This window comes from Fringilla coelebs (assembly GCF_963513975.1).
Source record: "Fringilla coelebs genome assembly, chromosome: Z".
Classification (NCBI taxonomy): Eukaryota; Metazoa; Chordata; class Aves; order Passeriformes; family Fringillidae; genus Fringilla; species Fringilla coelebs.
In genome coordinates this window covers 37,037,245-37,051,639 of record NC_140031.1, presented here as the reverse complement: position 1 = coordinate 37,051,639, position 14,395 = coordinate 37,037,245, and the positions used below count along the sequence as shown (strand labels likewise).

At 37.3% G+C, this 14,395-nt stretch overlaps 1 protein-coding gene across 1 annotated transcript in view; it reads left to right on the top strand.

The window, feature by feature from the left end:
• Positions 1-14,395, top strand: part of FRMD3 (FERM domain containing 3) — a gene marked incomplete at both ends in the record, with an annotated part of 128,055 nt that overhangs the window by 51,381 nt on the left and 62,279 nt on the right. Inside the window, one exon of the mRNA XM_084225316.1 lies at positions 4,540-4,644. Coding sequence (XP_084081442.1) covers positions 4,540-4,644 — 105 coding nt within the window. The remainder of the gene's footprint in view (positions 1-4,539; positions 4,645-14,395) is intronic.

Genomic DNA, 14,395 nt, shown 5'->3' with positions numbered 1-14,395 from the left:
AAGCTGTAATAAGAGTGTCTGATAGGGAAAAAGAAGCATTTCTTCAGTTTATTACTCAGTTCCTAGAGCTGAAGAACAAACTCAGGCTGCCCTGTGGATCTATCAATGGAAGACTCTGTGTGATCTTGTTTTCATATCTTGTTGTCGTACAGAACATCCTGTTTTGCTTAATTCTTTAGTCGCAGCTGCCAGTTTAGTTTGATACATATTTCTTTCAATAGAAACAAAAACTTTTGATCCAGCTTAAAAAGCAGTGTTTAACAGTTATTTGCAAACTGACCTTGAGTGTTTGGGGATTTTGTAATTTACATGGTATTATATCTGTTACATATGTGTTGGGGTTTGTTGTGGGATTTTAGCGGTATTAAGGTCAGATATTCAAATACAGCCTTGGGAAAAACATACTCATCTTGTGCCTATTTATCTAAATAAATCAGAAAGTCATTCCTCAAATTATTTATAGGAATCTCCAAATTTTTGAGTGTGTGGAATATATCTACATTATAGGACTTTGTTTAAAGCCATTGTGTGGGATACAAAAATATGAACAAAATATTTCTCATTTGAGATAGATGGACATATTTGAATTAATAGACTTAGAAAAAAGTGGCTCATTTAATGGTATTATTTCATTGAACACAATGTATTGATTACAATTCAGGACATTCCATAGCTCTCACTTACAGACTTTTCTGACTATTGTTTTTGCCTGCATATGTCCTCTTTAATGGACAATAGTGGATAGCTTCTGAGCGAACTGTGCTACAATTCTCAAATATTTGAAAATTTTAAGTGTATGATTTGATTATTACTTTCAGATTCCTGTTGTTTATGGCTGAAATTCTTCAGTGGTATTGGAAATAATGGCTTTCTTTACTAAGCAATTTTTTCATGTTCTGACAAACATTCTAAAATGTAATATAAATTTTTTTTTTAATTGCTACAAAGTACTTTTTTCTATAGAAGGGTTTAAGGATTGTTTTTGTTTGTTTGTGGTTTTTTGTTTGTTTTCTTTTTTTTTAAGGATCATTTAATTGGAAAGCTGTATGGCAGCCATCTGAAATTTCAGGCAATGTTTATATTCATTATTCTCTGACCCAAATCCATTCCCCTGCTCTGTAGTCAGCTGTTCTTAATATGTGTTATTCTGATTCTTTCACAAATCAGAATGAAATTTGGTTTTAATATATTCTTTTGTAGCATGGTAATATGTAGTAATGTGTAATAAATAGAAAAAGATCATTAGGTTCTAAAGCTCAGAAGAATTTGAAGCATTGTTAGAGAAATGTAGAAAATTTTTCTTTATTCTGCTGTTTGCAGAAAATAAAATTAACTGCCATTGCCCATCCTTCTTGTCATACAACCTATTATGAATTAGGACTTGATGTGGAATGTGCCACCTCAAGTATTTTCCTCTGTGTATCAATTAAGATCTCTTTTTTTCTTTTTCCCCAAAATTTCAGGTGTCCAGAAGGCTTTAATAGTGGAACATTTACAATTTCATATGAGGACTCTCACTACATTATGCATGTGCTGAATTAGCCAACTTTTGTGCATCTTGAATATTTTTTGAAATGTAATGAACTGAAGGGGGTATATTAACCAAGGGTGAAGTTATTAACTAGTCCTTTCTATTTATCAATGGAAGTCTTAAAGGTTGCTAGAGCATGAATCTAGCTTGGAGGCTTTTTGCTCTTTTTTGTTTGGTTTGTTTCCATCATCTATTTTCCAAGGAAGAAAACTAGGGCATCAATTTCTTTTAGAAACAGAACGTTCTTACTGGATTTATAAACATTATGTGTGCTGTATGCTTTTATCAGTTTCTTCAGGAACTCTGAAATTTGTGATTATTTAGGTGACTGAAGCAAAGGGCTTTTAAAATTCATAGATTCATAGATTAGAATGTGAAAATTCATAGATTAGAATGTGAACCCCTAGTAGTTTGTTGTAGAAGATTGTATAACTGACTGTTCTTCCAGTGCGCCCTGGTTTAGGGCATTTAAACATCACATAGCCAAGTCAGGACAGAGTGACACCCTCTAATGTTGTCACATGAAAATATGGATGGTCTGGTTTCCCCATTTCCAGTGTTTTAAAAAATGGATTTCTTTTGTACAATGTTGCCAGTAAAATCTGTTTTCATGTTTGATTTTACCTGAGTCATCTAATAGCTGTTATTTCCCAGTCCTATTTAATTTGCTGTAGATTAGTTTAAAACTGCATGCAACTTAAATGTCACATCTGTGTTTATAATTTTACCTACTGCCTTTGTAATGAAATGTCACCGTGCAATTTTGTCAATATTTCGATGGTCTCTCATCGTCACAAAACTTTCCAGACATTTACAAGATTTTAAGTTAGAAAACAGTTAATTGAAATACACATAAGTGTATGCCTTTTTTTTTTGTCAGTTACAGGGAGAGTGACAGTTTTCCTTTTGTATTTTTCAGACTTTGATAGGACTTTTCCTTTTGAGGAAAATGTTCTCTATGTTGTCTCCAGGATGCCCATACTTGTAACTGGGTACAGCACAAAAAAATACCAGTGAATGTTACCACTGTTAACAGTAAACAAGTTGATTTTTTAATGTCTTGAGGCTGGAAGGAAATCTGTTGCATGTAGGTTACATGGGAAAAGGTAACAATGCAGGGTGCAAAGCATGAGGTTGCATGAGCACAAACTGAACAGACAAATTGTGATAAAATTCTTTGACAAAGGCTGTTTAAAAATAGGAAAAAAAATTATGGAAGCACCATGTGCAGACAAGGCAGAGATATCTCCAGGCAAGTAAGAGAGCATGGAAGAGTGCAGGACTAAAATTTATAGGAGATAGAAGGTGGAGACAGATAGGAGTAGGTGAATCAGGTGGCTTACACAATAGCACTAGAAACAGAGGTGGCCACCTCTTTTCCTCTTCCTAGGAAAAGGAAATCTGTGGAGAAATTGGCAATTCCATTGTGGCTGGAAGTGAATTTGGGAGGAGAGGAGGACCCTGTGGCAGGCAAGGTTACGTCTGCAGGAGGCTCAGTATATCAAAGGGCAATGCATCTCTCTGTCAGGGCCTTAACTGAGGTGCTTTTTATTTAGTTATCTGTTTGTTGAGTGATGGAGACCAAAAAACAAGCAACTGCATCTACATGAGAATTCCTTATTAATTGTAAAGATAAGAGAACAAAAATTTAGTTCACAGATGGCATTATTTTCTAACTCTCCAGTCTTGAAGCGTGTCTCATTTTTCCTGTGGGAAGCAGTAGATCTCACCAGACAGTGGTGACAGTGCCCAGACCATTGCTTCCTCTGCCCTCTAGAGTATGACCTCCAACAGGTCATGGTGCTGGTCTGGGCACAGCTGCTTCTGTGCAAAGTGAATATGCTAGCAATACCCAGCCTTGTAAAGTACCACGAGATATATAGATGCTGTCCCTTCAGTTTTGCTTGCCATGCTCTTTGCAGCCTAAACAACCTCTCAAATTCTTTAAAAAAAGCTGGAACGAGGCATAGCATTAAAGTTTTCAGGAAGTAATTTGGAGAAAAACAATTAACTATTATTTTTATATGAAGTGACTTCATGTCCTGTGTAGTGTCTATTCAGTAGACATTAAAGAGCTGAATTTAAATTGTTTCATGTCATCAAAGGGTAGAGACTCCTGGTCTGCAGCAGAGATGTCTCAGTGCAGGACAAGGGTGGACACACAGAGGGAAAAAACCGCAGAGACCTGACACCACTGTGTAGTGAAGCACTTTTTGTCTGTTTGGAATGGACTATTTCAGGAAAACAGCTTTAGTCCCATGCTAATACTGATGCAAATCACATTTCAGGAAAAAGCCCAACATGAGCCTTCACATTAGCTGGATCAGAAGAAATGTGAAAACTTGTGTAAGATCTCCATATTAGGTGTTAGATAAATAAGAATAGACCCACACTCTTGAGATTGAAGAAAACAGAAAGAAAGAATGAGATTGTTAGCTAAATGCCATGTGTAGCAGTAAGATTTGGCCGTGGTTACCCAGTGACAACACAAAGATGAAAAATTCTCTTTCAGTCATTTGGGCATTTGCTCTTTATGCTGTTGCTTTGACTTAATGGAGGGAATTAGTGATTAGATCTGTCTTGCTGTGGCCACTGTGAAAAGATCCAGTAGAGTACTCACATTCAGATCTGCTTTCAAATTTGGGGGATAAAAAACCACAAAGTGTTTTGAAATTCTGTATATAAATGTTATGCCATTATAGCATCTGTGGAAATATGATTGCTAGTAGTATATTAAGTCTTATAAATTTGTAGCCATTAGAGCAGCATGAGTTTTCCTGAGGTAGGAGTAGTAAGGATATTTTCTTAACCCATCTGTGAATGTGCAGGGAGTGTATTGATCATTACTCTTTTGAGTCTTATATAAGAGACGATAAACAGTTAAATCCTTGTCATCACCTGAATAATAACAAATTTCATCTATCATTTTCCTTGACACTTTGCATAGATTTGTAGACAGCAAATTCAGAATACTTAACATAATGTATAATTTCTTTATCTTTTTACAGAGGGAAACCAAGGGTCAGTTTCTTATCGATCACATCTGCAACTATTACAGCTTGTTGGAAAAAGACTATTTTGGCATTCGATATGTTGACCCTGAGAAGCAGAGGGTATGTATATAATCTCTGACTAAATTTGCTTTAAAGTAAAGTTAATTGATGTTTTTTTTTTTAAATAAGCATGTATGTTCTGATGCAAAGCTATGTATTTCTGAGGATTTGTACTTGGGCTGTAAACTATAAAGGTTCCTAAAATGGCATTACTAAATTAATTTCCCCCTCACTTAATGTATTTATTATCATACTATTATTATATTATTATATATTCTGATTTGTGTAGTTCTGGGCACTAAAACTAGAGAAGAATTATAGGTATGACTCAGAGTCAGCACAGAGCAGCTCTAGACTCTGACTGTGTGCTGGAATTTGGGAATTTTAGTTTTCTCTTAGTGTATGATTTTTGGGATATGTAAGAAGAAATCCTATTACGTTTATCAGGTAAAAGCAGTCATTCTGTTTCACCCATCACAGGGCACATGGACTTAAAATTGGTAATACAGAAAACAGATGTGATTTGTCAGTTTTTTACAAATTGTTCAGGCTGGTTGTTCAGGCTGGTCCTCCCTATAAGCATCTTTACATTTCTGCAATAAAATTCTCAGGCCTGTGCTGTAGACATTTTTGTGTACAGTAATTAGTCATCTTTCCTAGGTGTTAGGTGGTTCTGCAGGTTGGATTTTATAGGTGATTTGCTGCTGCTACCCCCACGTGCCTTCAAATGACTTATATTGCATGAGAGTAGGAGCAAATGGTGAACACAGAAAGCAGAAGTCCTCAGATTTGAAATTCAGAACTGCTTCTTCACCATGTTGTCCTGTTAGTCTCAGTATTAAGACTTAGATATGTGACTTTAAATATTTTGGCTACATATAGTGGCAATTAATGTCTGGAAACAATTACCAGTTTGAAGCATCTGTGACTGAAGATGAAAAAAATAATTTGTCCGGATAACTCTTGCTACACCTTAATTAATTTTGTCAAAAATCACAGGAATTGGGGTTTCACCATCAGCTCAACCTTATAAAATTGCAAAGGCTTTGCAAAGCTACACCAAATAGCTTCCATTGCACCCCCCTTTTAAAGTGAAAATAATGAGCAGTTAGTCTCACCAGTGTTCTTAATTCTTCACAATCATAAAAGTTATAGAGATGTTCACCTGTTTGGAATTGATAGGAAGATTAGGTTGGGCTAATAATTGGGCTATAATTAAATAAGACTTAATAAACACTTCCGTTGGGTGTTTCTCTGACAGTTGCTCAAAAAAGCTACAGAAAAGTTATTTTACTTAGTGGAAGTAAAGAGGGTCTTTTAAATAAAGCCAAATGTTTGTTAAAATGCTTTAAAATAGTGATACTTCGGGAAAAAACTCCAAAACCTGAAACTGCTTGTGATACCCATTATATCATACCATATGTGGTTCCCATGTTTCAAAGAGCTGTTAGCTATAGTGCTAGCTAAATTTGCTTCACTGTCTTAATCATCTTGGCTATACAATTGCTGGTTTACATCTCGTAGTATAGTTAATTTAGTGCTAAGTTTATGGAAGATTCTACAGAAGCTAAAATTTTACATTGCTTAGCAGCACAACATAATTTGAGGAAAAAAAATTATGTTCTTACATAAAAAACCTTGTGTTTTCGTTTCCCTTTGTATACCACAACTAGAGAATGCTGTTGACAATCTGTTGCATCAACTGGTCCAGTCTTCACCTGGATTTAGTTAAATGGACTTACAAAACTGGAATTTCCATACATGCACTTTTAAGAGCTGGTTTACAATTGCTCTCGTGTTTTCAAGCAAATTGATAACGCCTCTCTGTTTCTTTATTTTAAATTCTGTTACTAATTAAGACATGATTTATAAGGGACCCTTCTTTGTACAGACTTAAATGCTTTGTTGATGAGTTGAAAGCAGCATACATTCTTCTCTTATATAACAATTCATAAAAATAAGCTATTTTTATATTCAGTACCTTATATTGTCACAAACATCTTCCTGGAAGCCCCAGAATTCCTTATTTCTGCATGCCAGCAATGAAGTGAATATATAATAATCCAGACACTCCCACACAGCTCCAGGCTTTGCCACCTCATGGTTACCACAAAAAGTTAACTCTGTCTGGCCAAAGCCAGGGCAGCTCAGTGAAAAGCTAAGGAAATTACAGTTTGGAATTTATGAGGAATGTGACCGTTTTCCTCACTGTCTTTATTTTAGCAGTTGTGGATTTAGATGCCTGGAATTCATCTAACAAAAAACCATCAGTAGTTGCCTAGGTATGTGGTTAAAGAGATAAGCTATAGCAAGCATAAGATGTGGTGGGGTCACAGCAGAAATGTCATATGACTGCCACCACTGTACAGGTAAGAGTACCTATAGTTCTGTAGAAGAAATTTTCAAAGCTCCATGGAATAAGTGTATTTGCAATTTGGTTGAAGGAATTTCCAAGATTTAGTGGGATTCTAACAGGTCCCAATGAAGAGAAAGGGACAAGGGTTTTCCACAGTACATTATTAGGGCTTGGTGAGATGTGTCACAGAACAGAAGCAGCAGCTCAGCAAAGATCAGTAGGTGGATTTCAGCAACAGCTGCTTTCTGAATTTAAACCTTGTGGCTTGGCCAAGCACAATTACTTCGAAGGAAAGCGATAGTTCATGCTATGCTAGTTGATAACGTGTGTGACAATGTACTTCAGGGTCCCAGAGACAAATGAAGGATGGGGGAAAATGAATAAAATGACTACCAACTAGTCTGGCTTCAGTGCATGGCGTGGCTATGGTAACAGACAACGCTTTGTTTGCCTCTTAGGACTCTATTTGCAGGAAGGTATTAATATCATTAGGCTCTAATGAGACCTCAGCTGCTCTGATCTAGATATCTGTATTCAAGGAAGATCAACCTAACTGAAGACAAAAAGAGGGAAGGAGGAGTATTATAAACATAAAGAGAGTGGAGAGCTTGTTTATGAGGTGACTCTAATAAGGACACACCCTTTTAGTGCAGGAATCAAAGGCTAGGAAGATAGGGTTATACAAACATCAGAGAGAAAAAGTAGAAAGAAAAAGAAAGTTTAAGCAAGGGAGGTGGTTCTTACTGCAGTGAGAGCTGCACTGTCTGAGACAGTCCTGATGGAGGCAATGGGAAAAAATCTTTCACCAGGTTGGTAAATAATTTTGGGAGAATTCTCTATAATTTTCTGGAAGGAGTTTATATTATATATGGGCAAAGACAGAGACTAGGCACCATCTTCTGACTGTTCTTTCAAACAGCATGTAATAGGAGCTGAAGCAAGAAAGCATTTATTTTTTAGGAGAGTCAATATTGATTCTGATGTACATAGCACACAATGGGTGCTGCTTTGCTGAGTTTCTTGGAAATGCTAAATGCCTCTGTTGTAGCATTTTATGTGTTGCAGAATTTTATATTCAACAGCATAGTCTCTGTGTTTGCTCAAAATAGGCTATATCAATAGTTCCAGATGAAACTGCCAAAATCATGCATTTAATTCTGGCTTTCAGTGAATTATTCTTGATTGATTTTTTGAATAGTGATATATGAAATAATAGTATATTATTATATAGTGTACACACACACACATACACACACAGAGATATATATATGAAATATTATGCAGATTTATGCTGCTGGCATAGTCTAGCAGTGATGCTTGCCTCCATTTTATTAAGATTTAATTTTTTTTGTGCACAGGTTCCATAGTTGCTCTGAAAGCTAATTTGCAGTCCTTTTGTTTTATAATGAGGGAGCTCAAGCAGGCAAAAATACCAGCTTTAATTGATCCAAAATGTCTTCTAAATGTAGAGTTTGCTACTAAAATGCTACTAGCATTTTGACTTAGGAGTATCAAAATGTTTGATTGAGTTTGAGAATTAAAACAATGAATTGTTTCAATATTTCAGATGTTTAAAATTAAATGTTTCAAGATTTCTGTTTAGAACATTCAGAATTTCGGACTGTGTAAAAAATGTAGAAAATTGAGCTATTGTCTTATGTCAAAAAAGATTTGAAAGATGGGAAAACAGCTGGTGTTTTTATAGATTATTTTTCAAGTAAGTAATAATAAATATTTCTTCCTCTCCCCAACTCCACTTTTACAATAATCCTTTCTTCCTACATAAATAAACATGTGTGTATATTTTGGGCATACTTAAAATTTTTTGCACACATAAACTTTAAAAAAATTTCTATAGTCTTCCATATTCTACTCCAGACAAAAAAAACCCCAAACTCTGGATGACACTCTTAACAGAAGGCAGCATTGTATTTTCTTTTATGTCTATGGGAGACCAACAGTGACCATAAAATCAAATTGAATTAGCAGCTAGAAACCATAGGTTCTCCACCATGTTGTATCTTTTAGTGTCACATTTGGATGGTCATTTGGGGAAACTTTGCCTTAGTGTAGATTCAAAAATGTCAGTGGTGTACCAATAGTATGCAGTAAATTGTAGTAGCCACTTTATGTCTAATGATACTGAGAACAAAGGAATTCCTAGTGTTCCTATATTAACTGCATGTGGGTTTCTGAGACAATTATGTGGGATCACATTGCCTTTCTCCCTGACACCAAACTGTAGGAACATTTGGAGCTACTTTTGGTCCAACTTGACCAGGTTAAGATCATCCCTCTGCTCTCAGCCCAGGTGAAGCCATGCCTTGAATCCTGTGCTCAGTCCTGGGACTCTCACTTCTAAAAGCACTTTGAGGTGCTGGAGAGTGTCCAGAGAAGGGCAACAAGGCTGGTGAAAGGAACAGAAAATGTGTCTTACAGGGAATGGCTGAGGGATCTGGGTTTGTTTAGTCTGGAGGAGAGGAGCCTCAGGGGGAACCTCATCACTCTCCACAGCTCCCTGAAAGGAGGGTGTAGAGAGGTGGGGGCTGGTGTCCTCTACCGTGCCAGCAGTGAGAGGACCAGAGGAAACGGCCTTAAGATGAGACAGGGGAGATCCAGAATAGTTATTAGGAAATTTTTTTTCACTGTTAGGGTGATTAGGAAATAGGTTTCCCTGGGACGTGGTAGAGTCACCATCCCTGGAGGTGTACTAGGAGAGTCTGGATCTCTTGCTGGAGTTGTGGTTTAGTGATTGTGCTGGGTGAAGGATGGGACTGGATGGTGTTCAAGGTGTCTTCCAGCCACGGTGGTTTTATGATTCTATACAGTTCTCATGTGTTAAGTTCCTCTATGGGTTCATGAAGATAGGCTGCCACATCGGTGGATAGAATCCTGTTATTTTCCTTACTGAGGAAAACACTGAAGACCAAACCCTGCCCAGGAAATCTAAAGAGAATAGAGACATTGATACACTGTAAGATACACTGTAAGAACCCGAAAACCATAATTTAGAGCTTGTACTTTTTAACAGTTTCAAATAGGACCAGTGCCCGGATGAGCTGTTACTGACTTTCCTCTGCAAGGAATAATTCCTGGTACCTTTCCATATACTAGGTACCATATTGAGGCCAGTTTTCACACTCTCACACTTGTGGAAATGCAGAATGGCTAATTCTGTGCCAGATACCTTGGGTTTATTGTGCAGCATCTTTGTGTTTTTGGACTGATACAAGATGAGAATAGAATGACAGAATCAAGCTGCTGTTCAACATCTTCTCTAGAGTGGATTTCTTGTTGAAAGAGGCCATTGCTCTTGAGTGCAAGGGGAGATTCATCTCCCTTGTGGTAAAATACAGTTAAATCCCTTCAGAAGGGCACCTGAACAATGATTTAAACTTGAAAATACTTATTTCCTTTTTTTTTTTTTGGTCACTTCCAGTGGATCAATGTGAGCACATGCTTGTGATTTTGTTGTTGAATGTGGAAGTAGGAGGTGGTAGTTAGACAGAAATACCTTGGAGCTACCCATGGTGTGGATTGGAAGTGTCATGAAAAGGCTTTGTAGGACACTGAAGCAACTGTGAAGTCTTACCAGTCACTGTGGAGATGTCTGAAATCATAATCACCCTTAATCATTAAAGATGCTTTGTCATGTGTGTCATGTGGGTGTGCTGCAGGGCTGTCTGGGAATAGCAGAGCAGTGAAGTGGTTTTAGCTCTGTGCTTGTATGAAAAGAAAACTTTCAAATTAGTGAAACTACTCTGTGAGTACACTCTCTCTATGCAGCTGATCCTGTTTGGTAGCTTTGAGTACACTGGAATTTTCTGACTTTCCCAGAGCATATGGCCTGGTTTAGAGAGGATGACACTGGACACTATGGATTTGTTGGCATGCCTGCAAATTTTCCCCTAACAAACTATTGCAGATAAAATTCTCATTTTGCTTTCAAACTTAAATATGGTGAAAATTGGGTGACAGTTCTACACAGATATAGTTTTTTTTTTTTTGTCAGATTTTATTTCATTTATTTCACTAGTAAGGGTGGTGGGGAGACCCATTTGTATACCAAAGTGTATCACTTACAATTCACCTGGGCAGGATATTTATTTAATTTTACAACCTGAGTAGTTCAGCATCATGCCTTACTAGGAAGGGAAATTAATCTCTGGTCCATTGGTAATTAATTTCTATATCATGAAGTAGTGGTTCTGTTTTTAATGGGAGCTATAGACAAAATGTACAGCAGTTCTTCATCAGAGAGACCTTTGGAAAGGGTCACCAAATCTTGGGTGCAGTTGATCTCTGCTTTAGCAAGAGCAGCTATTTAATACATGTTTCTAAAAATGTGTCCCACATGAAAGTGGTGGAGGTTGGCAGAAAGACGCATCAGAAAACTTGCAACCTCAGTTTAATGAAGTTATGTTTTTATGGAGTAGTAATGCTCCATACAGTTAGGAGAAAAGATCAGTCTGGGAGATCTCCAGTCTCTCTGAAGGGGTAGAACAGAAGTATTATGGGCAGAACCCTAGAGAAACTGAGGTATAAGTTAATAAAAATATTAATCCTTATCCATGCATATGAACCTATGCTCCAGGGCAGAGTTATCAAAAAAGTTATTGCATTTGCATGAACTCTTGCTGCAATGTTGCTTGCTGTCTGCTGTTCAGGTCATATTAGTTCAGAATAATAGAACTGGAAAAGGAACAAAGAAGGCTGTGAGAATAGAAATGGATTTCATCCAGAGCTGGAGTTAAAAATAATATATCTAGGAAAAGAGGTGAGTGAGAGAGAATGAATAAGAGAGAGTCAGAGAATAAGAAAAAGTGAATGAGAGAGAAAGAGATGCTGAAAAATAGCCTAAAGAAGGTGATCAGGGAAAAGTTGCCCTGTAATTCTTAGAACTGAAATACTCTAATGTAAACTAAGTGTAAAGTCACTGGTATTGAGAAATAGTTTTTAGAAAACCATAGGCAGTAATAAAATAAATTGTAGCTGTCATGAATTTGGAAGAAGTGTTAAAAATTGGAGTTTGGACAAATTGGTAAAAGCCTACAAAGATTTAAATCAAATTATAATGGAGGCTGGGTGGAAAAAGCCCACTGAGCACAATGGGAGCTACTGCTCTTGTTCTTTCTCTAAGTGCTTGCTTCAGACCATTTTCAGAGATTAAGTGCTGAGATAAATGGCATCATGCTTTTACTAGTAGAGTTGCATTTATGTACTAAACAAAAATTTGACAGAAATGACTAGTGGTGTGAAGAGAATATATACATATGTATGCTCTGAATTCAACAGAAATATTACTAACTAAATATCTTGTGTGAAGATTAGCAAACTTGTAAATGAAATAATTTAAAAGCAAAGATTTTTTTTCCCACTGGTTGTGAACCTGTTGTCTGTGAGAATGTGGTGGCTCCTGTATTCATCAATATATGCAGATTTTATGGCCAGATGTTCAGCTGATGTAGAGACTATGGATAAATTCAGCTACTCCAACACACAGCAGTGATGGTTCAGAAATTTGTTTAATAAATGCCAGTTCAGAATCATATCCTGAACTGGTGATTCTGCTCCAGTGTATGTGACTATCTTTTCTGGACCAGATAAATGTTTGTGATAGTGATGTACCTTGTTTCTTCCTCATTAACATGCCACTAAATAACATCAGTGCTCTGATTTTGGAAAAAAATACAGTGGAGCAGCTCTTTTGCTACAGCAGAACAATGCCAATATTCTTGATATAAAAGTTCTTGAAACCATGAAAAAATGGTATTGCCCTCAGGGCATGAAGAAGGAGACACACATTATGCCCTAGGTCCTTTGGCATCTCTTGTACCTGTATAGAGTTGCCTGCCACCAAATAAATTCCTCTGTCTGAACTTCCGTGAGCTTTGGATATGCGTTTGTTTGTTTGGTTTTGTTTGTTTGTTTTTTGTTTGGGTTTTTTTTGGCAGGTGGTAACCCCACGCTAGTCACATCTTTGAAACTAAAGCAAATTTACCTTGATTTTGCTCTTCATTCAAGAAAAATATTAGATATTCATTTTCAAGATTAATATAGGGTGGAGTTTTCAATAAAATTAATTATTCTTTTAATTTCCTAGCAGTGTTTCATATCTCCATTCTCCTGCTATTTTCTGTTGATTAAACAGTTTTCCAATCCAGCCCTTGCCTGCAGTATTTTTGTAAAACCTGCAGGTTCTTCTGGTTCTGTTTTACTGTACGCACAACCAAGCACTAGGGTAAGTATTCCTTGCCAAGGGAAATTTAAGTATTCCTAGTATTTGGCCACTTTCAGTTGGCCCCTCCTAACTGCTCCTCTTCCAAACACTTAATCAAAAGCCTCTAGGCTTAGAAGAGATAAGAGACTTTGCTTTTCTTCCAGTGCTTTGAGGCACTGGATCAGGTTGCCCAGAGAACCTGTGGATGGCCCATCCGTGGGAGTGTTCAAGGCCAGGCTGGATGAAACTCTGAGCAATGTGGTCTTATGACACATGTCCCTGTCGATGGGATGGGAAGTGGAACAAAATAGTCTTTAAAGTCCCTTTCCACCCAGGCCATTCTTTGATTCTATCACTGTTTCCTTTTTCCTCACAGCTTTTTATCTTAAAACTCTTAACCCTGTGCTGGATCAAGACTAAGCTCAGTCCTCTCAGATGTTCTCAGTAAATGGCTTCCTTTGAAACAGGTTGAAACAGGCTGAAGTGTTTTTTACCAAAAGCATATCAGTGCTTGTGGAGTTAAATTGACTTTGTAGAATGGTGCTTTTACCCTTGCAGGGTGTCCTTGCTCACTCTGAGCTTCTGCTGTGAAAGCTGATAGCACATCAGCTGCTCAGAATTTGTGGGTAAGCAAGAACACACCTGGCCTCGCTAATGACTACTCAGCGCCACTTAAGGGCTGATCAGAGGTGAAGGCTCTGTTTACAAAGTAAAAATTGCACTAGTCTGAAACACAGCATACAGTTGCAATGAAATCTTAGTCAGAAGGCAATGCTCAGCATATTTTGGGATCCAGCACCAAAAGTGATATCTGTGATAGTTTGCTTACGCACCACTGGCACTTGAAGCACCAAGACTCATTAGCTATCCCATGACTGACCTTCAAGATTTCTGTGTATCTTTCTCTCACCCTTCTGTTTTCTTTGAGGGCACCTGTCTGATCTCTTGAGCTACTGAAACCTCTTTTGGAAAAGAGATTAGAAGTTAGTAGTGCTGAACAAGAATCTCCTCTCAGGATGCTTGGCAATGTGTTAGGATTAGGATCAAAGTATTTTCTTCCCCATTGGGTAGCAATCATGCTGCTAATATACTTTCAATGAAACAAGAAGTTCAGCCCCTGCAGGAATGATTTCTGGTGATCATTAGCCACTATCACACATAAAGCCAAGCTGGGTTGAGGGTGTAGGCCATCCTTCAATTAAAGCAGCCTTTGTGGACTACAATGTCAAATACAT